Source organism: Lonchura striata, chromosome 2 (genome assembly GCF_046129695.1).
Source record: "Lonchura striata isolate bLonStr1 chromosome 2, bLonStr1.mat, whole genome shotgun sequence".
NCBI classification, from domain to species: domain Eukaryota; kingdom Metazoa; phylum Chordata; class Aves; order Passeriformes; family Estrildidae; genus Lonchura; species Lonchura striata.
Window position 1 is genome coordinate 7,530,208 of NC_134604.1, and position 25,310 is coordinate 7,555,517.

The following is a 25,310-nucleotide window of genomic DNA, read 5'->3' on the forward strand; positions in this document are numbered from 1 at the left end:
TTTTAATAGTTAAAATTTAATGGTCTTTTAAGGAAGCCAATCTGTAGAACAGGGCACAGCAATGCTTATCAAGATCTGCAGTCAAGAGTGTTCATTGAACAGTTGAACTAACACTCATGAAATACAGATCTTAATGGTTTAATTATTTGAATATGAATATTCACATTTTTCATATTTTTTGAGACAAAAATCTCTGAGTATTCATCAAGAATAACAGTTTTCTAAGTATCATGGACAAACTTTGGAAAGAGTGCTGGAAACTACACAAAAGATGAAGATGGATTTTAATGTATCTAACTTTTGCCCAGATTTTTCCCCATATTTTGCAGAAGTGGTTTACGTAGGACACATAGAGGCTAAACTACCCCATATCTAAGTTTCAGACCTTTCCCTGTTCAGTGTTTTGTGGCCCTTTAACCTGCAAACAGAGATGAAGGTTTTCTTTCAAACTTCTTTGGAAACAAATACATGCAGACAAAGCCCTGTGATGTATAGTATAGAAAACTTAGTTTGCATTTATTCTATCATTCAGAACAAAAGGTAAGAATGAAAGAGGAGAACCATTCCCCTGCCACTTGAATTTTATTTTCAATGCTTCCATATAAGCCTACAAGGCACACAAATCTTTATACACAGCAATGTTCCTGTGATTTGTTTTATTCATAGAAACTATTACATTGTGGCAAATTTATTGCTGTTTTCAGTGACTGCTCCACACTGGCATCAATTTACATCAATTAATCAGAGAATTCAGAGAAGCAATAATGCTGCTACTTCCCCTTGACCTTTGTCTTTTTCCTGCCCATTTTGCCATGCAGTGTTATCAGCTGAGTTGACTCTGATTCTTTCCCTTGTGTGCTATATCTGTTCTTAACTCATCCCATTTACTTGTCACAGAGAACTTTGCATTGACATGCTCTTTCCATTGCTCAGAAGGTTCATGCTGCTTTCTGTTTTCTTCTTGATTGTTACTGTCTTCACTTTGTTTTCCCATGATCCACACATTTTTCCCCTGATAAAGGGGAACATAAGGAAGTATTTGCATGTAGTTCTTTAAACTCAGCTAATTAACTCAGTGTGGTCTATCAGTTTATTTTTTGAATACAAAGAATCGTGTTATTCTAATTTTATCTAATTTTAATTTACTAAAAATAAGACATCTATAATAAAATATTTATTTATGATATTTAGTCAGTGTAGAAGGATTTGATTGCCTCCAGAAGCAAATTCTTACCCTCACTATTGGGTCTCTAAAGTTAGGTGAAAGTCTTCCTTCATTCTCCAAGCCTGTTTCTGGCTCTGTGATCACTTCTGCTGAAGTCAACTGGATTAATCACAGATTTTCCTTTCTGGATACTTTTAATTATCCCCACTTTTTATTATAATATATTCAGAAACATATTTCTCTGAGTCTGACTTAAAATAAGATTCTTTGATTCTGTGTTGGAAACTGTTGAGAAGAGAAAGTGAATGTTGAGCTGCAGCCAACTAGTCAGACAAGACACGCCTGACCCAGGAAAGAACCTCACAGTGCTGTCCTGTGAGATCTTCCTGGATGTGCTGAAACAAGGAGAGTTTTTGTTTGCTTTAAAAAGGCCTTGCTCCAAATTCAGGCAAAGGTGATATATTCCAGTTTCACTTTCTGTGCAATTTTTTTTTTTTTTTCCCAAGACAGTCTGAAGAGCTATTGCTAATGACAGCAGTGCCTTTTAATTAATTTTCTGAGATAGACTTGTTAACATGAAAGCAGATTACTCACCAGCAATTTACTTGGATCTTTTAATTTAATAATTCAGCTTAATCCATATTTCTGAACACTTTTCATGGAATGTATAAAATCTGTAAGGGATTTACACTTTTTTTCTTCCTATTTGTTATGGTCTTACTGGAAGTCAGAATTTAAACTATGAGTGCACAAAGCAACATAGATATCTGCTTATGTGATGGGAATCTAAAACTTCTCAGAACCTTTTTTCAGCTTCAATATGGTTTTCCACACCAAGTAAATGTATTGATTACCTCATCCATTACTATATTATCCATGACTTTATTATTTTGCACATTACACATCTCCTCTGTTTAGTGGTCACCGCTAGAAAGCTTGGTAGGTGTGCATGTGAAAGTTCTTGGGCAGTGTCTCAGAGCAAACACCCAGATGACTCCAGGAGAAGATGTTCCCACCACAGTAAATCTTCCAATGTGATGAGACCACCAGACATCAACTCAGAGATTTCAATAATTGCTAGCTCAATATGCACTTAGACCCAGGATTTGGGGAATGTTCAGGGACTGAAGGCAGATACCAGGTCCAATTCCTTTCTCTATCTTCCCACCTTTGACATACCACAGCCAAATGGAGCCCTACATAACCCAGGCCAAGACTTGTTCCATGGCCTTGAAAGCAGGTTGGGGTTCTTTCAGTTTGATTTTGGAGGGCTTGGGATGGTCAATTTAATTTTTTTAATTATAATAAACTGCATTACTTCAGGAGGGAAATGGAGACACTGTTCCTTCATACCTTTGTTTTTATTAAAACAAGTATTCCCAAATTTGTTCTACACTTGTGTGTTCTACAGCATAGTTTTCTCTCCACCTCTAATCCAATTTAAATAAAATAATACTGCTCAATCTGACATCTTTAATACTGCATGCCCTTTTAAATTTTTTTGATCTTCTCTAAGAACCTCAGGATAAGAAATAACATTCCAGAAAACAGAATATTCAACAAGTCCTCCAAGCTGGGTTATTCTGGAAACTGGTGAAAAGAGGATGAATACAAAGACTATGTACTCCTCTGCTCCCCTAACTCCTCTGCTGAGTTATGTCTTGCTGAGTCAAACATGCACGAGAAGATCTTTGAAGAGAGAGTAGCACATTAGTGATGTATATTATGTGACTTTTAGTCAAGCAACATTTAATAATGAATTACACAAATAATTAAGTTTTTCTAACTAAAACTTCTGATAACTTTTTTAGGAGATGAGGTCCATGTTTTTCCCTTCATATGAAGTTTCACAGCTGGGTGACCACTACCATGGACATTTTTCATCCTCATTTTTTTTTTTTTTTAATATGGTGTTACTGCACTCCATCTGTGGGGTCCCCAGCACAGGAGTAACATGGACCTGTTGGAGCACATCCAAAGAAGGGCCATCAAGCTGATCAGAGGGATGGAGCACCTCTCCTATGAGGAAAGGCTGAGAGAATTGGAATTGTTCAGCCTGGAACAGCCTGGAACATCATTGGGATGATCTAATTGTGGCCTTCCAGTACCTGAAGGGAGCCTACAGAAAAGATGAAGAGAGACTATTTACTAGCACCTGGAAGGAATGGATTCACACTAAAAGATGGTAGGTTTAGATTACATATTAGAAAGAAATTCTTTAATTTGGGGGTGGTAAGGAACAGGCATGGGCTGGATGGGGCCCTGAGCAACCTCATCTACTAGAAGGTGTCCCTGTCCATGGCAGGAAAGTTGAATGAGATGATCTTAAAGTTCCCTTTTAATCCAGGCCAGTCTGTGATTCTACAGTTACTGAGAAGTTGTCCTTCCATACGATCTCCATTTTAAACTTCTCCTTTTAAACTGATCCTTTTGGTGTAAATAGCTCATAATCCCTTTCTGTACCTTCACAGCATATTTTTGATTTGGTTTTCTGTCTTCTTCTCTGGATGTCTGCAGAGGGAAAGAGACAGACACCTTAGACATCTGAAAAGAGCAGTCAAAAGAAATCTGATTTTCATTTTTTTGATAGGTCAGTGCAAGTCTGTGGGGGCTGACAAAATGTTTACCCGCAGAGAGCTAGTCATTAATGTAATATCAGGTTTTAAGTATGTTTGTGATAGTCTGGGTAGTAGAGGAATTATCTGAGCACAACAACCCCTCTCCTCCTATGTCAGCAGTCTTTTCACCCTGTGCTGGAGCCTGATCAAGCAAGGATATAAAAGCAGCCCAATAAGGCTACAAAACCTGTGGAGTTGCAGATATGGATGCAGTATAAATGACCTAAATTGTGAAGCCATTCGGATCCTACCCTGTCAATGGCTTATTTCTTTAAAAATATCTAACCTGAAGTTTCACTTGTATGGCTATAGTAATAATTATAAAAACCTAAATTATCAACATTAAATAAGTTGTCATCTTTCTCTGAGTTTTATCACTTTAATAGAGTATTTGCCTTTATATAATTTAAAGTATTTTAAAATCTTGTTGTATTTTTTTGCTCATAAAGTTCATAAGTAGAGTCATAAAACTACAGTTTATAAAATAACATGCAACTGATTTTATTAGTTTCAACTGAGTAATCTAATTTATTTTTAATTTTGCGTTATTTCCTTAGGTGATTAATTTCTTTGCTGCAGGGTGTCCATGACCTGTGAATATTCACAACTTGCAGTGGTGGTAGTAAACTGTTAGTAACAGTGGCTAATGCTCACTCTTTTCCTGAATGGATCATACCATTTCATCAGTTTAGTCATGTAGCAAACCTTCCAAATCCAACTTTCAGGAGTCCTATCAATCCACAAATGAAATTAAAGTAAAAAGCAAATTTTAGGATTATGCCAAAAGTTAAAAAAAAAAAAAATGCAATTAAGACTGCAGAAGAGAAATGAATGAGAAAAGTAATTATATGAGGAATAAAAGTAGAAGCAAATGAAGTCAATGTCTAGAGGGCAGTCTGCAGTCACAGGATGTGCTCGTCATTAAAAGGCATAGAAATGGCCTGGAATAAACTCCATAATGTTCAACCAAGTTCAACAAGTCCAAAGTCCAGCACTGGGGTGAAGTAACCCGATGTCCCAGTACTGATTGAGCCTGACAAGCTGATAGGGATTTCTAATTGCTGCCTCCAGATATCTAAGGGATGATTGCAGAGAAGGTAAATGGACTCTTCCCAGAATTGCAAAGGCAAAGCCCAAGAGGCAACACACATAAATTGCAGCAGCTGATATTCCAATAAGACACAGAGGGGAGAAGAAAATCACTATGCAGGCAGTCAATGCATAGTGTTTATGGAGCCTTTTACCTTAGAAATGTTTAGATCTTGCCTTGACATGGCCCTGAACAGCCTGGTCTTATTTCACTTAACCCTGTCTCAAGCAGGAGCGGGACCAGATGCTTGTCATAGGTCTTTTCCAGCATAAACCTCTCTGTTTCTGTAATTCCTGCCTGCTGGCAAGCAAGCATTGCCACACTGTTGAATTCTGATCCCCTCATATGGAAGGTTTACAAATGAAAACGTGGAAACATGGGTTCTTATATTGTTTTACAACCATCTTATACGAGTTCAGACTATAATATTTTGCAAACAAATTAATCCAAGAACTCACTTTTAATTACTATTGCCTCAGTGTTGAAGGCTTGCATATTAATTATTGCTACCATGGCCTTATAGCCAAATAAAATTGTTTAGCAATGACCTCATTTGCAGGAGTCACGACTCCAACTTGAGACTACCCATGCTAAGTTATGTCTTTGGCCAGACTGTAATCAATCTTTGTGAACTGTAAGTGGCCACGGGTTTTACTCCTCTGGGCTAATCTCTTCACCACTAGAGCATAAAGTCAGAATTTAAAATGCAGTGGTGTCTTTGGGTAATAGTGTTTGTCTTTTATTAGTTATATATGGTATCGATACAAATAGTGAAATTATGCAAAATATGAGAGAGGAATCCAAAGTCCATCTGCACACAACTCCTCCAACTTGAGATTAAAAAAAATATTTGATTAGGGATAAGACAGGACTAAACTAGTATTGTTTCAGGCAGCATGGACAATTGCAGTGATTTAACCTTACCTGGCTGCCAGTTGCCCACTCAGAAAATTCCTCAGTGCTCTTCTCAACACAGCAGGGCAAAAGTAACTCATAGCCATCCTCAGGGGGTGCAGGGAGATGAGGACTGATGTAAAAGCTCTCTGTCACTCCCTCCTCTTCACATTCTTCCCCTACTCCCTGCAGTGGCACAACTCTGCTAGGTGTGGGATAACCTAACAGCTGAGCCAAGTGAATTATTTAGAGACATCATCAATTTGTGTGATAGAGTCAGTGTTCAGAAAGGTGTCAAAACTTAAACCCCTTGAAATGAAGGGTATTAAAATTATTGCTGAGAAAGCACAAAAAGTTACAAAGCCACAGTTTAGCAGTGCTCAGCACTACGAATATGATCTGGTCATAAGTATGCATCCATGTCTATGCATTTGTATTCATATATGTGTGTGTCTGTGATATACAATATATACAAAAGCAATTCCTACTCTATCTAGCATGATGACCCAAAAATCTAATCCATTTGCAAGATACAGACTCAGTTTTCTCTTGCTCTGTAAGGGCAGTATGATTAAGCTGCACTGAATTTAGTTTTAAAAACTTTGGGTATAAGTAAATAATTATTTCTTTTTATCAAGGTGAAATATTACTATATTGCTTTCATTATGGTATGGTATTACACTAAATGAAGGTCAGGCCAGGATTTTGATTTTCATTTAGAACTTTATATAATTTCAAATGGCAATCCTTTAAATACCACAGTTCTCAAAGACTGGACAGAGAACTGCTATGTCATCCAGGAGTCTCATTTCAAGACTTTTTCATTTCTTCCCAATTTATATTATCTCAATTTCTGTCAATTAACAGATGGTGATAGTAGAGCTTCTCTCTTCCAAAGATTGACTCAGAAGTTTCCCTTTCCTTTGACAGGCAGGAATATGGCTGGTGTGCTCAGATTCTCCACAAGAAAGAGTGTCATACCACAAATCTGGGTTTAGTGCTCTGATTGAGAGTCAGAAATAATAACCCCTAGAGCCCAAAACATAGAATCAGTATGACTTTACTTTTCTGAAACTCAAGAGTTTTGACAGATTAAATTTATAACCAAATGGTTGCACTGCTTACTACACTGCCTGTTAATTTACTCCTGCTCTACTATTGTAGTAGCTCTTGCCATCCACAGTGCTTTTAACTTTATTAAGGACTTGCATCCCATAGCACATTTATGCCTGGCAAGAAAATACAAAACAAGCATGCATTTCATAATGTCTTCTCTGATTAGTTCTCCAGTTCTGTGGTCAAAGAACCATGCCTTACACAGATTAAATTTGTGCTGCTGAATTACTTTTCGGTGCTGAACACGTTGCTGAGCTATGGCACGTTACTAAACAATTCATTTCCCAGCACTTCCTTTATAAATAAAATTACTTTTAAAGGAACTTTTTAAGCAGAATGAAGAAAGATATGTCTTTCACTGTTGTCTTCATAATTACCCTCAGGATAATTAAGGAATTATCAAAAGAAAACTGTATAGGCAATAAATTCAGCAGTAATATTTTATATTGTCACTTAAAAATATCAAATTACAAGAAATAGTGCAAATCCAGTGACTAACCTTACATTTCTGTGGGTTTTCTTGTTCTTTATCTGAGACAAGTATCTTCAGTTCTTCTTCTTTGAGTGGATTTCTTTTCTTCTTATTTGCATATCCTGTGCATGATTATGATTGCTCAGGAATGTTGTAAAAACCTATGCCAGTGAAGTTTTATGATGTAATTAATTTACAAGCATATCCTATAAATATCTGTTCATGTGGATTATTATTTTCCTTCTCAGGCTGTGTGTTTTGTCAGTCCTAAATTCACAGAAGTTTTTGAGACAGAAATGAAGCTGCAAAAATCATCTGATAAGAAATATGTTCCTCTTAATAGCTATGAGATTTTCTTTGCTTCTCTACTTGCAATTTTTGTGTGTATTTGTGTTGGACTGATTGTGCTGTCTTGGTTATCAGTCCAGGAGTTGGAGCGAGGTAAGTAGCCAATCTTTAGATGCAGACCTTTAGGAATTCCTTTGAAGGCAGTGCTCTTACAATTGTGGTTGTATTTTTTTTTATTTCATGCTATGTTTTTAATGCTGGGGTCAGGGGAAATGGTGTTCTAGGGTTTATGTGTTTTTCTCCCCTGAAAATTGATGTGAACAAAATAGGGGGGGGGGGGGGGGGGGGGGGAGGAAACAAGCACTGGAATTATGCTCTAAAGGCATATAAAATAATTTTCATGGTTTAGGCTATGGGAAAGGTCCCTAAGATGCAATCCAAGCTATAAAGTTTGGCTAATTCCACCATATTCATCAATTAGTGAAGTTAATATGGAAAACTGTGAAATTTTGCCTTTTTCTCCATTTATGAGTTTTGAATCAGAATAAAAATAATACACTGAAAGGCTAATAATCCCCTAGAGTTTGTGGGGCCTAACTCTTGGAATCTATTTATTTTTTATTGAAGAAATATTTTTAAGTAATTTATTGGTGTGAGAGAGCTCCTGTATCAGTCAGCTGCCTGCACCATGTAAAGCTCAGGTAAAGTCACTCTTAGTCTTTATTCAGTTCTTGGAATGTGATGGAAGAAGTTACTGATACTCAAAGCAAATTAAATTATCAATGTTTCATGATTTTCAATTGGAATTAAAATTTTGGTTAAGAATTAATGTGGATATAAGTGGGAGGGTCACACCTGGAGGACATCACCCAGTTCAGGGCTCCAAAACACATGAGGGATATGGGGCTACTAGAGAGAGTCTCAAAGTGATTTTTGTTGCTGAAGAAATATTCTGTTACCTTGATGATTTTACTGCTTGCATTAACCAAAAATCCATGGTATTTCAGTCTGACAGCTAAATTTTCATGAAGACTGAATTTTCTGTAAGACTTATGTTAAAAAAAAATAAAAATAACCAACCAAAGCCATTATGTCGGAATATCATATTTGTTCCTTCAGTTGCCATTGTTTTTATTTCCAGATTTTAAAAACTGCACTACCTACCAACTTTCTTACCTTCTTACTAGAATGTTACCACACTCCAGTAAAATAAAAGAGCATCTTATTGAATCTAGAGATAGGGCTTTACTTAATGACCTTGTTTTTAGAAGAAAAATAGGCAAAAATTTGTAAAAATATGATTATAAAATATTTTTAATTATAAGTGATGTATAATTTAAAAAGGCTCTTGCTTTTTAGGAGTATTTTTTAAACAGATTTGATATTGTTTTAAGGAAAAGCCTTCAAAGAAGCTCAAAACATTCTAGTATTACTAATTGATATTAAATTTGTGTCATTATGCTATGCCTTCCATAATAAACTGTTCATTATAGTATTTATTGCTTATCTGCTTTTATTCAGTTATTAAATTATTTAGAAATGCCTCTGCTGCCCAAATTAATGTGCAAATAAGACCATATGCCAAAGTCAATATTATGGGTTTTATCTAACAGTAAATGAGATAAAAAGGAAGAAATAGGAAAGAGGGGACTGGGAGGGGAAAGTAAGGTGGAAACAGATTAAGTAGAAAATATCAACACTCCATAGATCTTTATGGCATCCTGTTGATCTTCTTGGTGGTAAGGGTTTCTTGAAAAACACAGAATCCAGTGAATTAATATACATTTGGGCCAGGTTGGAATGCCCAGGTTCCTGTTAGGAGGTGTCTTCAGGGAGGAGAAAGTTTTGGTGGTCACAACCTCTTTATGCAGTTTTGCCATAATGGGAAAAACTCCTTCATAGCAATGTTTAAGCCATGAACTGTAATATTTCAGTCTCTGAGATATGCTTTTGTCTTAAAACTTGCTTTGATATCAACGCCTTCAAACACAATCTAAAATGCCACTGGTACTGCAACTGGTAAGCAAAAGGCATTTGCTATCAATCAACTTTAATTTGGATATTTTCTGAGAATTTCCAGTGTGTTGCACAGTGAAGAATTATGTTTTAAATGTGTAATGAATTCCTTTATGAATACCTGATGTCCTGTAGCATATTAAAATCAAGATTAAATTTGCAGCAAGGACCAGTTGTCTAAATTCTTTATAAATTCTCCCAGAATTTCATATATGTATTGGTGAGACAAGTCAGGTCAAAAATAATTTAACTATTCTGACACTGAATATTTCCAATGCTGTCACTGAAACCAGTTTACACATATAAAAAAGAGCACAGCACAAATACATAAAGTGTGAGGCAATTCATAATACTTTTTTATCCACAACGCATAAAATACTCATAATTCTTCCTGTTCATCTCTGTCCCTTTTGCTAGACATAACTGGGCATGTCATTGTATCCTTTATGCACTCACAGTGTTGCTGGAAAACACATCTAAAACAAAATGGAAAGTAATGCCAAATAGGGGCAAAGAGTATTCATAAAAATATGATTACAATAGTTATAACTATTGTAAAACATCAGAAAACATCTATTTTTTTTCTTTAAACAGCACTAGGCAGAGCATCTGTGATCACAAAGCAGTAAAAAATCTAGAAATTATTGTATTGTTAATCTGTGTCAAATAAAATCTAATGTAATAGTTTTCATTTATTTCTATATAATTAAAACTCCTTTTTTTCTTTTTAATTATCTAGCTGAAGCAGATGTGAATACTCATGGCTATATGGGAATATTTAAAATATCCTCTGGCACATCTTTCAGTTCAACCTTACAAAACAGTTCATCAGCTGATTTCAAAGTCCTTGCCTTTGATATCGAAAAATTGGTAAGAACCTATCAGCTTGTGCTTTATTCAAGAGTATCTGTAGGTACATTAATTCCCTAACATTAACTGCTGTTGATGGGTTTTTCTTTCCAAAGAGTTATTTCAGGTCCTAAGCCTGGTCAGAACCCAATATATTCCTTATTTGAGAAAATCAGTGAATCATCAAATAAGTACCTTGCTTATGTAGTCAATAAAAAGTTATTTAGTACTAAAGCCATTATTATAGTGTGAGAATGTGTGTATTTTTAATTATTTTATTGGTTCAAGATTTCTCTTTTTCGTATAGATACAAAATATCTTTCAAGAAAGTGAACTGAAATACAAATTTGAGAGATGTGAAATTTCCCGGTTCAAGTAGGTACAGCTTAATTTAACACTGGAAATAAATGTCAAAAGTCCTCATTTAGATATTTCTCTCAGAAGTAATTACCTTGATTATCAAGATATCCTTGGGAACCTCCTGTATTATGCTTTTCACACCATACATCTTTCCAATGTGCTCAATTGGACACCGAGTGTGTTTCCCTGGGCAAACTTCCTTCTCAAGCTGATGTGTGTCCCTGCCTTGACCAAACCAGTAAGGCTGACTGCTAACACCCACTCAGAAAAATTCCATATTTCAAAGAACTGCTGAATTATTTTTTTGCCAAGGTGCTGTTTGCAGGGCTTCTGAGCCTTGCCACCTAAAAGAAATTTCAGGTTAGAAATCTCCTAGCATAAGCCTGGAGGCTCAGGCACTCTTATGTCCCTATGGATACAAATCCACTTAATTCACACTCCTTAGGGTGTTATCAAATAAGGCTGTCATTTGACACCAGGAAAAGCTGCAGCCTCTGCATCCTAAAAAATTCCATAAATCTGTACAGTAAGATCTGCTTCATTTAGTAAAGCTCATTTTCAATATCCTGGGGTGTTGGTTGTCCTACTGAAGGCCAGCTGACAAAAATGTCCAGGTTTTACAGCCAGGTCTGTGGTGTTAATTCCATCTTCACTATTCTTAATAACGTCCTGATTCAGCAAAACACCTGTAACACTGTCTCTCATTATTAAACTGTTCCAGGACGTGTCCCCATCCTGTCCAAAACAGTCTAATCTCAATGGGAACTATGTGGTGTTGGCTGTGGTTTTTCTTTTTTATTGTTGCTTCTTTTTCTACAGGAAATCTGAAGATGAGCATGGCAGATTGACATCAGAAACCAGGTAATTTAATATAACAAAGTTTACATAAACTATAGGCAAGAGTCAATGATGCTACTAATTTAGACAGTTTTTCTGTGGACTGTGAATAGATTTTAAAAAAACCAAAACTAACACTTTTAGAATTTAAATAAGGCCCTCTAAAGAGGATGAAGCTTCAAGACATATCTTTTCTCTTAAAACTTCCTTTAGGATTAGATGAAAAAAAAAAAAATGTGATAGTCCCTGGGACTGTCAATTTAGAAAGAAAAATGGAAGAGAGAGAAAGGCAAGAAACTATCCAGAAAGGAAAACATATAGGTTTGTGCTGAGTTTACTCATGTAAAACTGATGAAACTGAGCTCAGATCTCATGACACTACCAGTAACTCAAGTTTTAAATCAAGAGAAGTCTAATGACACACTGTGATAGGCAAGAACAAAACAGAGGACAAAAGATTAAGACTCTAGCAGATCTGAAGAGCCCTGGGAAATGAATGATATAATTGGTTGTCTCGTAGGTGAACCCAGAAAATTAAAGTACACATTGCATGAAAACAGATCAATAGTTCTGTGCTACCACATGTTCTTGTGATAGCAATGTAAGTACATGAAGTTGATAAATATGTAGAGGGGATTAGTTTACTTGAATGACTGTCCCTGAAAATAAAAAAAAAACAAAGAAGATATTGGGATACTATCTGACCATGAATATCAGTAAGTAATGGGAAGCAGATTTACACTGGAACAATCTTTTGATTGAAATACTGAGGACATGACCCCATTAGCTAGGAAGTGAAATATGATCAGTTTATGAAGGATTATATAACATTAAGGGAATGGACTACACAGCAGCAGGAGTGGGCCACTTCCAAAGTGTTTTCCTCATGGAGGTAGATCCAGTCAGGAAATCTGGTTTCTGCACAAAGAAAGGGACTATTCTCATCAAAATTTGGGCATCAAAGATGGAGATATCTCTGAATGGTTTGCTCAAGACTGTCTTTGTAAGTGCTGGGTTTTTAGCTTTCTCATCTGGTCAGTTTAGATGCCTTTTTTTAGGAGGACACCAAATTATGCCAAAGAACAGCTTATTTCTTTCTATCAACCAAAGTGAGAATCTAGATATCTTCCCTATAAATAACTGTGTTGGGCAAAACTCATTCCACCATGGTATCTTGACACAACAATCAGAAATTGCAGAAAATCTGCTGGTTTTGAATGTTGGATCCTGTTTTTAATATGATAGTAAGGATCTGTCTTCACTTCTGCTTTCCATAACTTTGTCTCAGACATTACGTTCTTTTCATTTTAAAAGTGTTTACCCCTTCAGGCAATCTGCTTGGCATTTCACCCTTGAAACGCTGCTGCTGAGTCACAAGGGCGGCAATAAAAGCTTTTGTTTGCTCAGCATGGCCTAGAGGTTATCAGAACTATGCAAGAAAGAGCTTTTCTACATATTGCAAACTGCAAACTATGCTCAGCAAAACAGGATTAATCACTCCTTACAAAGAGCACTACTGAGTCAGTTGCAAGTGGGTAGTTTAAGGATAAAAAAGTTTACACTTAAATTTAAGGAGGAAATGTGTATCTTTGGCAAGTGTCATACTTCAACATTACTTTAGCTGCAAACATAAAACTTCATAACAGTGAATAGAAAGGATGGAGAGAACAAACAGAAAATACTCTGGATAAAATTCATAGAAGTTAAATGCAGTTTAACCACAATTTCTAAATATCTCTGTTTTCAGCCATCATTGTTTCCTTGTGAGAATACAGGCAATCACACCACAGATCTGCAAAAATGCAGAATCCACAGATTTGCTTTATAAAAATGGTCACTTTGTATTATATTTTGCCATATTATACAATTTTTGTAATACTTCCATGTTCACCTTCAATATTTTATGGCTAAACCTATTGAACAACAGTAAAGCTACTTCTTTAGTTTTCCTCAAATTCAGCTCCATTGCAGCAATTGAAATGAATGTTGTCTTGTTTTGTTGTTTTTTTTTTTTTTCTGACAGTGCAAGTAAAAGTAGATAAAGAAAAAACAAAGTTTCTCCAAGGTTCAAACTGACCTGATGATTAAGAGATGTTTCTTTATGTCATCTTTGCCAGCCAATATTTAAAAAACAATCTGCCTTTGCCAATGGAACCAGTGTTAGAATGAACTATTCTCTAGATTATGTCATATTACTGATTTTTTTCATCAGCTTGAATAACTAATTAACTTCTATGTTTTGTATTGGTAGTGTGGTTGTGATCTTCACCCTTTACTTTACCAAGATGGTAACAGTTGAGAAAATAAAAAATGTGCTGGTTTTGGGTGTCATTGCAAATAACCCTAATCCTACCAAGGCTTTGAAAATCGATGTGAACAGCATACAAATCACAGGTAATTTTAGTAAGTTTTTTGTTTGAGGGGTTTTTTGCTTGTTTATTTGGATTTTTGTTTGTTTGTTTTTTGTTTTTAATTCTAAAAATCCTTCAGAATTGCAGGTAGCGGGAATGAAAGCTTTGGCTCCCAGACAGCAACTGGATTGTTACTTTTTCTCTTGGGTGCCATCCTCCCCCATTCCATAAGTTTCAGTAGCAGCAGAAAGAAGAATTTACAACCTTTTATAGTAGAAAGTATGAGCCAGCATTGTGTACATTCCCTAAGGAGGGAGTAAAGGGCAAAGTAGTGGTTTCCCAGTGAAAATGACTCAATTTCACCTCTTATGCTCTTATGAAGCATAATATTTGTAATTTTTGGCCCTCTAATTAAAGCAATTAAACCCCAGCCCTGTTGTTTCATAAGTAAAATACAGTTATAATTTTGTTCTGCTAAAGAATAAGAAAAGAGCTCAGAGCTGCAGTGAGTAAAGACTAATTTACTCAAAAATATGTCCTGAAGAAAAACAAACTGCTTTGGGAGAAGTGCACCCAGAGAACTGGCTCTATATTCTTGTAGAGCCTAGGTAAATGTAAATGGAATGAAAATGAACAGGGCTTTAAGGACTAGGTAGCTTTAAATTCTGCAAATATACAGATATTTCATGTAAGTACTAGAAAAGATATCAAAGTCTAAATGGGAGCCCATCAAGACCAATGGGAATCTTTTTTTTTTTTTTTTACCTGAATAAAGCTTCAAAACAGCCCCTCACTGAGGATGAGGTTAAAAAACAATCTGAATTCTTTGAAGCAGAAGTTGATTAGCTGACATTTGAAGACCTGCTGGAGTTACTATTAAATAAAAACTGAAGAGTGGCAATCTGCTGTGCCATGTCTCTTACTCTATATCAAAAGCTGCATTTTTTGTTAAGTTCTTCAAGTATTCAAAGGCTAAATTCAGAGTCTGGGCATATTTAGTTGTCTTTACTGTTTATTACAAATTACTGCACAACACTGTGGAAATTGATTGCTCTTATACTTCAAAAATGCCACCAAAAATAATTAAGAGCCTCTTAAAAGGTTCATCCATTGATGAACTTTGAAGTAGTCAAACTTTTACTTCTATGAATTATTCAAAGGACTATTTTCATCTGAGATAGCACCTGTCCATTCTACCAGGAGTGTTTCAATAAAATAATTGTAACTAATTAACAATCACAATCATATATGGCACTTTTGCACTGTGTATATCAATATGCTCTGCCAGAGACATTCCTATTTCAAAGAGGGAGAGAGGTGTCAAACAGGTGTGATTTGATTGAAATTACTTTTCACAGTGATTAAAAGTAACTTTCTTTCTTGTAAGCTATCCCAGGTTGATTTTAACTCATTCATCTCTTCTAAATACTGTTCTCTAAGACACAGGTGCTCTGCAAATCTCTATAGAATAAAAAGCCTTGAGAGAGATTTCCCAGGTGAAGACATTCTATGTGCAATACAATCACTAGGAATTGAGGATTGAAAGGACCTGCAGTGGCTTTGAAACCTCATAACCTCAACTCATTTTTGGGATCTTTTCTCCTTGGGAAGATCATGGAGTTTGAGAAAAGACTGGGTAACAGAATGAGGCAAAAGGAGGGAAGCAGGACACTGACAGGGATTCAAAGAGAAATAGTCACAGCTGGTTTCTTTTTAATCTTTATTTCTGTCATCTAAAACTAGACACTGTGCGATAAAAGAAGTTTATAATGAACTTGCTTTCTTCCAGAAGCTGCTGAAAATCCTACTACAATGATGCCTTTAACCTCATCAGGTAGGTATCTTTCTCAAAGCAGGCACTAATTTTAGCTTCCAATACAAGACGAAGGAAAACAAGACTTGCTGTTCAGCTCACACAACTTGGTAAAGCTGCTCTGGCTGCAGCTGAGGCTTGACTGCCAGGGTCCATTCAGTGATAATTAACTGCTTCCACCATTTCTATTTGAGAAAGCAGTGAGTGAACTGTAGTCTGTACAAAATCTGTAGGAGCTTAATTAGAGTATCAAACCAAAAGCTGAGTCTCCTTTAACCAGCTGAGCTGCAAGCTGAAGATTTTGCAGATTTAGGGAGGTAGATCAGGCTGGGGAGTCCTGCTCTCATGTTGGTGTTATTGATTTGCTAAACAACAGTGACAGACAGATTTTCCTTCCACTATCCCTGGAAATTTTACGATTCTAAGACATGAAGCAGACAAACTTAGTCTCACAAACCTGCCAAAAGTCAGCCAGAGATATAAACAATACAATAAGTGCTTTATAGCACTAGGTGCAGCTAGTCACATACAACTACAAGCAAAGTATCACATACAAACTCTCCAGGGCAGGGTACCAGAGCAGAAGCTAAACAACTGCCCCTATAAATATAGGAGACAAGTATTTATTGATATTCTAATTACAGCCATAGTAATGAAAGGGTTACTATTAGTCTGGTTACAGGTCTGCCAATGTGCATAGTCCAAAGTGTGCAAATCCTATAGGCTATTCCCAGAGATACAGTTTAAACTGCTAACATTCAGTTTTTTCCCCTACCTGTCCCTTCCTCTGGTGTGCTATCTTAATGCTCCCCTGGTCCTAAGTTCAATGTTGTTAATCACCCTCAAGCAAAAATTTGGAGACTGGGGAAGGTTCCTAAGGAAAGGGGAAGGGAGTTGGGAATCGTCAGCACCCAAGGTTGGAATGGAAACCATATTCCTGGTGTGAATTTCCTCTCCCTTGGCTTTGGTTTTGCTTGAGGTCACTTTTGTACTTTTTGTTAATTTTGTCTACCTCCTTTTTCTTTCTGTTTCAGTCCAAATGTCACAATATATCCACGTTTTACCACATGTGTACATTTACACATTCTGGATGCAGGGTTGTGGCCCTGCTGACCCTGAAAACATCCTTTGCCATCTCACCCTGTTACTTTAGTGAGATTTTCTAGTAATTGTGCTTATATCACTGCTGCTTCTTTCACTGTCCTGTGTTTTCCTTTAGGGATTTTTCTGTCAACTTGTGCTTGCACTTGTGGGAACATCTGTCAACAGTTTTGTCAGTTTTTTGTGGGAACATTTGTCAACAGTTTTCAAGATGTAGCTCCCTGATAACTGTTTCCTTAGAATTGTTTGCTCCTGTATGCATCTAGGTTTTAGGTCTTGGAACGTTTAATTCCTTCTAAATTGGTTATCCTGTAGTAAATGTATAGACAGATGTGTTGAGATAAATATATATATATCTTTGATATATATATATATATATATATATATATATATATATGTTTTTTTGTGTGTGTATCTCTTTGAAAACCTGTGATGGTATGAATTAAGCTTTTTTTCTCTACAGTAGCTGTGAGAACAGTCCATCTATTCACTGGTCTTGTTTTTCTCTGCCAAAGAAACTGTGTCCCTAAATCTGCTGACACAGAATGCACAATAACCAGAATGGTCCAGTTTAGTCTAATAGTATTTGCTAAATAAGCATGTTTTGATAAAAAATTGGTGGGAAATCCTCCTGCAAGTTTGTGCACTAGATCTGGGAGTGCAGGAATATCTAACAAAAGTGGTTGATGGCCAGTGATCAGAAACTTCTGCCCACAAATCTGATAGGTGACAAACTATAGAGAAAGCCTTACTGCACCTCCCACATTATTCCTTCAGACCCTTAATATTATAAACCCTATATACTATATCCTGCAGGTACAGGATCCAGTACCTGCAGTGACATGGGGATTGTTTTCAGTTGAAAACATCATCATCCTACTCACACATTTGAGTCTTAATTTAGAAACTAAAAATAGTAAACAGGGATGCTAAAGCAAATTCAGAGAGGAAAAGAAAAAAGACTGGGAGCTGGAAATGCCAGGTGCATCCTCGATGAAGTGGAACTTCTGTTGGAGCAATCACAAATACACATTCCATTTTTCCAGAATGTTTTGCAGTTTACAATCACTAAAAAAATCTGCTTATTTACCTAGGCATTTGTTCATGTGTAAATAAGTACACCCACAGTTTATATATATATGTATACACCTGTATGTAAATGGACAAATACTAAATAGATTTGAGGCTCCTAATTTACTTGTAGAGCAATTTTATTTGTCAGAAAATGTAAATTTATCTTTTAGTACTAATGTTGATGTCATCACTTTTCTTGTTTCAACAGATCCCACGAGTTTAATTACAAGTTCCCTGACACCAACTTCAGGTCAGAACTTTTACAGGGGAAGACAAGAAAGAATTGTTCCTGTTTTAGTGGGGGGAAAGTGGAAGGAGGAAAGAAATCTTTTGAAGTTATTGAAACACTTGAGTTTCACATAATTTTTCCTGTGTTTATTGTGACACTTGAGCTTCATGACCAATCCACTCAAGCTGGCACTACCAAATCATTACCTGGAGTGTGGGGAGCATTTTTTGTTTGTTTGTTTGTTTTAAATATCTGCAATAATGCAGATATAAAAGCAGATTAACTGCTGCTTAATTCTGCCCAAGTAACCACAGAGGTGCTCCCAGAGAGCAAGAGGTAGTGTTCTAACCTTGGGTTGTGTTTGTCCAGGTTCAGGACAAGTCACCACAAGCAAGCCCCCAACAACAGTGGGTGAGTAACTGTGTGTGTGGAGGAGCAGGGAGGTTGCTCTGTGTAAAAAAAAATTGCTCATGTACAGCCCCTCCTCACAGCATCTAATCCTTGTATTCCACTCCTGAAAATTCAGGACATGCAGGTTTACCTTAGACCAATGAGACCTCATAAAGGAAAAGGGACTTCTAAGACTGTATGTGCTACAAAAGTGCTGCATGTGTACTGCATGTTGATGCACACATTGACACTAACACTAGCTGCTCTTTTTTAAAAAAGTTTGTATTATTTCTTGACTCTTATGAGGAAAATAAAATAAAATAAGCAAACTGATAGCAAAGTATAACTTCCAATGGATAGAAAGCTGAAGATGTTTGAATCTTTGAAAAAATTCTCCAGCCTTCTTATACGGTGAAATATATTTGGTATCTACAAGCAGCCTAATGTGTTCGAGTCATATGTATTTACTGTCCTTATTTATTTGAATTGCAGCACTTACAGCACATTTTAGGGTAATTTGCCATTTAAAAGTCAGAATGTTAAAGTAGGAAAAGTTGATTTCTTTCAATCCAGGAGGTGGCAGTGCTGTTTAGTTTTCTGAGCTGAATAAACCAAGAATTGATCATGTTGCATGTAAACAATGATTTCTTGCCTGATGGGGCTTGAGCAAAATCTCTTCCTGGGTTATTGGTTGTAATTTTTGCTCTGGGTATGGAATGCACAGTTTTGTCTCTGCTCATCTGTGGAAATTCATTCACTGGCCCTGTGTCACCTCGAACACTTTACTGGAGTATGTTTGGTTCATTTTAATTTCCAGTTGGATGCAAAATGGTAAATCTTGTGGCTTTGTAGCATTTTCATTGCCAACACTGAGAGTGTTTTGTAAACCACTTTGAAATGTTACAATACATCCATGCCAATATCAGTCTGGGACACACAATATAATATCATACTAAATCTGATTACAGAACTAACAGATCTATGAAAAAGGAATTAAAAAGATAAAATTTTACAAATTACTATTTTTTCCTTCTTGCATCAGAAGTGCTGACCTTTTTCTGTAAGCATTTATTGAAGTAGAGATAAGGAACTGTGTGAATATTTCTATAGAATTTAATGCAATTTTAAGAATTTTCAAATTAGTAGTTCTCCAAAGTTTAGTTTAGCTTCATGTTTCTGTTCACTTTAATAGGACCTACTTCAATTCTACAGATATCTAAGGCCAAAACCCTCTAAGGACTAAGAGGTTTTTTTGCAGTAGATGAATACTTATGCTCTAGGAAAAGGCTATTAGTAGAATGCACAATTTCAAGGATCTGCCCATGTATTCTTCTAACAGAAATTTGCTCTTAACTTATACATTTAATTTGTAAATCTGAAAAGAATATGGTTTCTCATAATTCTGGTGTTTTAGAATGTAAAGTCACTTTTTTGTAGGATACACTGGTTGAAAAATCAGATACCTTAGCATGATGAGGTGCAACAGTGTGATGTGTTAAAGTTGAAGAAATAAATTAAATTCTATTTACCTAAACTCAGAGCTTTTTCACTGTTATTTAAACCAAAGTAGAGTTTTCTCACATTATTTAAACATAAGAAATTGGAAAATGTAATTTATTATATTGCATAAAGTAGTTTATTATTGTAAAGAAAAAAAAAAAAAGGAAATCACAGATATTTTCTTTCATCCTTACATCAAGTTTAGTTTCAAAATATATTTTACTTCTGAGAACTGTCTCCATTCTGTGCCAAATTTTAGTATGTGATATTGCATTCCAGGCTTTTAAAAATGCAGCTTTGTAAAACGCAATAGAGTGGTTGATTTGATTAGTGGTAAAGCAACCAGAGGTAAGTCAATTTTCTTTTGTAGTGAGACTACATTAGTGCTATAGTGTTATTGCTGCTCTCATTTTTATTATTCCAGCTGAGTGTTTGCCACCTGCTGAACTCTGTGCTGATGGTGCAACCTGCATTAGCAAAGATTTCTTTTGTGATGGAGTCTTGAACTGCCCAGATGGTTCAGATGAATCTGAAAAAAGATGTGGTAAGAATGTGCACTCCTGTAAATCAGTCTTTTTAAACATCTGTTTAAAATACTGTCAGTAGTTTGAAAATAGTTTATGGGCAATAAACTGCACAGTGAAGTCCAAATCAATTCTACTAAAAATAATGAGTGATTTTTATAATATTTATCTTGCAAGAGGAAACAATGTTCTGCAAAATCCTCACTAATGAAGAATATGCTTAATAAATAATGAAATATTAGAGTCCTTCTGTTTCAATATAAAGTTATACACTTGTTGCTTAATATATAAATATTACTAATGTAAATCCTATGCAAATTACAAAATAATATGGAAATTTAATATGAAGACTTGCATCAGTGATATTATCTTGATGATCTTAGAGGTCTCTTCCAACCTCATTATTATGTGATTTTGTGAAACAGTGTTCAGACCAGATGACCTATACATGTCCCATTCAAGCTCAGCCTGTTTCTGATTCTGTGAAACTACAGACCTGAAACCCCACTGGAGTTTAACACAAAGAATTCTTATCCTGCAGTGCTGGTCACTTTGTTTGCTTTTGCCTTATCTTCAAGTACTCTGTTCATTTCTGGGCCCCTCACCATAAGAAGGACATTGAGGGCCTGGAGAGGGTCCATGGAAGGGCAATAAAACTGGAGAAAAATCCATGTGAGGAGCTGGGAGAAAAGGCAGCTCAGGGATCAACTTCTCACTCTGTACAACTCCCTGACAGGAGGATGGAGCCAGGAGTGGGTCAGGCTCTTTCCCCAGGCAAGCAGTGACAGGACAAGAGGAGATGGCCTCAAGCTGTGCCAGAGGACGTTCAGGTTGGGCATCAGGAAGAATTTCTTCACAGAAATGCTTGTCCAGCATTGAAACAGGCTGCCCAGGGGGGTGGTGGAGTCACCATCCTTGGAGGGGCTCAAGAAATGACTGGACATGGTCTGGTTGCCAAGGTGGTGATCTGGCACAGGCTGAATTCAATGACCTTGGTGGCATTTTCTAATCTAAGTTATTCTGCTCTATGATTCCATCTGACTTCCTGGTTTCCCCAAGAAAATTTTTGTACCAAGGAGTTTGACTACATTGCTCCTTACCAAACTCCTCTGCAGCTTTGCTGGGGAGGCAAAATGCTGCCTGCATTGCTCTCCACAGCCTCAGCTCTCAGTTAAAAGTCTGTCAAGCTGTCTGACAAAGAGAATATTGCAAATGTTTTAGGAGAAATGGGAGCAATTAACTCCCTGAGCGTTTTGTTTGCTTGCTTGTTTATTGCTTTGTTACTTTGTTTTTTGGTTGTTTTTTTTTTTTACTATAGAATTTAGTGCTAGAAATCTGGAATGCTTCTTTTCATTTTGCTGTGACAAGAGGAAAACAGGGAGGACAGTCTGCTTCAGCTTTCAGAAACATGTGAAATGCTGGGCTCTAAAAACAAACAAGCTTGTAAAGGACCAATTACCTTTTTAAAGAATCTGAAAGCTTGATCCTGAAGGTTTGTGACAGGCTGAGCCTCTCTTACATAAATGTAATTTTCTTCAGAAAAAAGGAAAAGAGAATTGCAGATTTTCTGCCCATTACCTACATTTTTTTCTGACTGCAGTCAGCTCAGGACTTGGCTGAATATTTTAGGGAAAATATCCATCAAAATACTTCAGCAGTATATTCACTGAAGCACATCAAAATGTCTACTTATCATAACAGCTGCATCTATCTAGATCATAATAATTATTGACTGAGTTGGTCCTTCTATGGTTGAGGAAATCAGAAGGTCCTAAGGTTCAGCTAGATCTTATTTCCATGGAAAGCATTAGGTAACATAACCCCAAGAAGTTATTCAGTCACTCATTTCTACCATCATACTTTTTTTTTTTTTTTTTTTTTTTTTTTTTTTTTGAAGCAGCAATCTTATTGGGGGTACTTGTTGAGTTTTTTGGGGGTTTTTTTTAGGTATTGCTAAATAAGAAAAATGTAGACCTTTATACTCATGAAGTGATATTACACATCTCATAAAATGAATGATTTTTACTTACCATCATAGAATCACAGAATGGCCTGGATTGGAAGGGACCTTAAAGATCACCTCGTTCCAACCCCCTGCCAGGGACACCTTGCACTATCCCAGGTTCCTCAGAGCCCCATCCAACCTGGCCTTGGACACTTCCAGGCAGGTGACATCCATATAGTCTCTGAGCAACCTGTTCCAGAAGTATTTTCCTGGTATTTGGCCTAAACCTATTCTTTGTCAGTTTGAATCCATTTCCCCTTGTCCTGTCAGTCCAGGCCCTTGTGAATAAACTCTCTCCATCTCTCTTGTAGGGTCCCATCAGAAAAAGGACACAATTATTTCACCCCAAAACCTTCTTTTCTCCAAGTTAATACTCCCAATTCTCTCAGCCTTTCCTCATAGCAGAAGAGCTCCATCCCTCTGATCAATTTGGTGGCCTCCTCTGGATTCACTCTAGCAGGTCAATGCCCCAGCTAGGTCTGAATTTACAAGATTCCCCCACATTGTATTGAAGATATTACATTCATACCTGTTATGTATGGCAGAATTTAATTAATATTATGCATTGGTAGATACAGACAAAAATAAGCTCAAATACTTGAAGTCAATGCTGTGCAGACATGACTCAACTGTGCCTTGGAGACCACACAGGGTTTTATGTTATGAATTCTGCTTGAGTTGAGGTTTTCAGCTGAGGCATGAACTTTTATGCACATGGCTTTTGGATGTGATTTGCACATCTCTCCAAATCTCTACCAAATATAATTTGTGAATTTTTTCCCCTTTGTAACTGAGGATGTTATTCCTCATTACAGTACAACTGAGCTAAAAAATTCAGGACTTTGCATACTTAATAAAAGAAGTAAATAAAATAAATAAGTACAAATAATAAAAATAATAAAAGTGAAAGTATGAAATAAATATTAATAAGAGTAAAAATAGTGTCAGAAGGGAAAACAGCTGTAGTTACAGTCCAGAGAGCTGGATGATGTGCCTCTGTTCATCTTCACTGATGCCTGGTGTTTCCAAACAATTTGGTCAGTTACCACTAGTGCAGCAGTTTTGGCTCATAACCTTATAGAAGTACAGTTCTGGCTGGAGGACAAATTCTTGATCCATGTTTCTTATATCACATTGTCAGTCTTTCCTATCCAAAACCTCAGAGCTTCTCTAATTTTTTGTTTTTAAGTTTCTAAGCAGATTTTATAAAACCAGTGGAATGAGGGGTAAGAAGCTGGATGCACCTTTGGGATAGCTGCCAATATTTCCACATCTTTAATATTTCATTTTTGTCCCATTCCTAGAAACTTAATATGATCACATGAAATCTAAAATTGTTTAGATTTTCAGAAGTTCTTCAGAGTTTCACAATGAGATTTATGGACAATTCATAATTCACTTCTACAAGTGTTCCTGCATATAAAAGTGTTGTTGTCCTCTAAAAAATTTGGGTTTTTTTTCATCTTGGTTGTTATTCCCTCTAGTATCTCTGATTTCATAATGTCAATGGCTTAAAACTATAGAATTAAAAAGTGAATTTTAGTAACATTTTTCCTGCATTAGAGAGAATTCAGTAAAATCTCAGATTCTCAGGAGAGATTCAAGCAACTGTACACCCTTTTGTTTGTTTGTTTTATTGATTAAAATTATATTGAAATGTTTCTTCCTGGCTCTGCAATGCAGTGCAGTAACAAAAGGCTTCACAAAAGTAGAGCTAGAAATTTCAGTGAAAGGGTCTCCAGAGAAATGTGAAATCTGAACAGCAGCCACTAATAATGACTGGCATTGCTGTAAAGCAGCCACGTATCACGTAGGGGTACAGAAAGGGAGACTGGAGGCTGATCCCAGGAGGGGTTTCTGCAGACTCTTTGCAGTTATTTTATGTCAAGACTATCATTTTGTGATTACTCACCTCACAGCATCACTACAGCACTGAGAGAGATTAATCAGAAAGTAATGAACTGGCCTTTGGCAGAGAGATCCTGTCAAGTGGAATACGTGGGCTTGATTTGGCCAGTTTGGGGAGTTTCTCCCTCAAATTCAAGGCTAACAGGATGAAGCCCTCATAATGTCCCATGTATGGAACATAAGTAAATAGAAGTGGACAGCAAGATACATGTTGAGGAAAGAGTAGAAGTAGCTTCTTCAAAGGATATCTCCTGTCTCCTTAGATGAACAACTGCAGCTTTTCTTTGGGCTCCAGGATGAGGCAAAAATGTAATGACTCCCATGCCCATCCATCTTTGACCACAGCTTCTTTCTCCCTGCAAGGAGGAAGCACTAGGATGTTCTCTAGGGAAAAAGGAGCAGTCCCTGTCCTCTTCCTGCTCATTCTTGACACACTAAGCACTGACTATTGCTAGCCTACCTAAGGACCTGCTTGAATTTACTCACTGTCTCTTAAGAGATAAGGAAGGTATAAAAGGGAACAATACGATAAAAACAATCATAATAATAGAAGGCTGAAGCATCTCTCTTATGAGGAAAGGCTGAGGGAGCTGGGGCTGCTCAGCCTCAAGAAGAGACTGAGAGGGAACTTCATCATGTCTGTCAGTACCTGCAGGGTCAGAGCAGGGACCAGGCTCTGCTCAGTGGTGCCCAGCAATGGGACAAGAGGC

General features: G+C 36.6%; 1 protein-coding gene across 1 annotated transcript in view; it reads left to right on the forward strand.

Moving 5' to 3' along the window:
- The first annotated feature begins 7,651 nt into the window (after positions 1-7,651).
- The window catches only part of TMPRSS15 (transmembrane serine protease 15), a 53,047-nt gene continuing 35,388 nt past the window's right edge, over positions 7,652-25,310 (forward strand). The window contains 9 exon segments of the mRNA XM_077790355.1: positions 7,652-7,796; positions 10,399-10,529; positions 10,816-10,883; positions 11,688-11,729; positions 13,957-14,099; positions 15,846-15,890; positions 17,748-17,760; positions 18,596-18,684; positions 20,588-20,707. Of these exon segments, the coding sequence (XP_077646481.1) occupies positions 7,652-7,796; positions 10,399-10,529; positions 10,816-10,883; positions 11,688-11,729; positions 13,957-14,099; positions 15,846-15,890; positions 17,748-17,760; positions 18,596-18,684; positions 20,588-20,707 (796 nt within the window).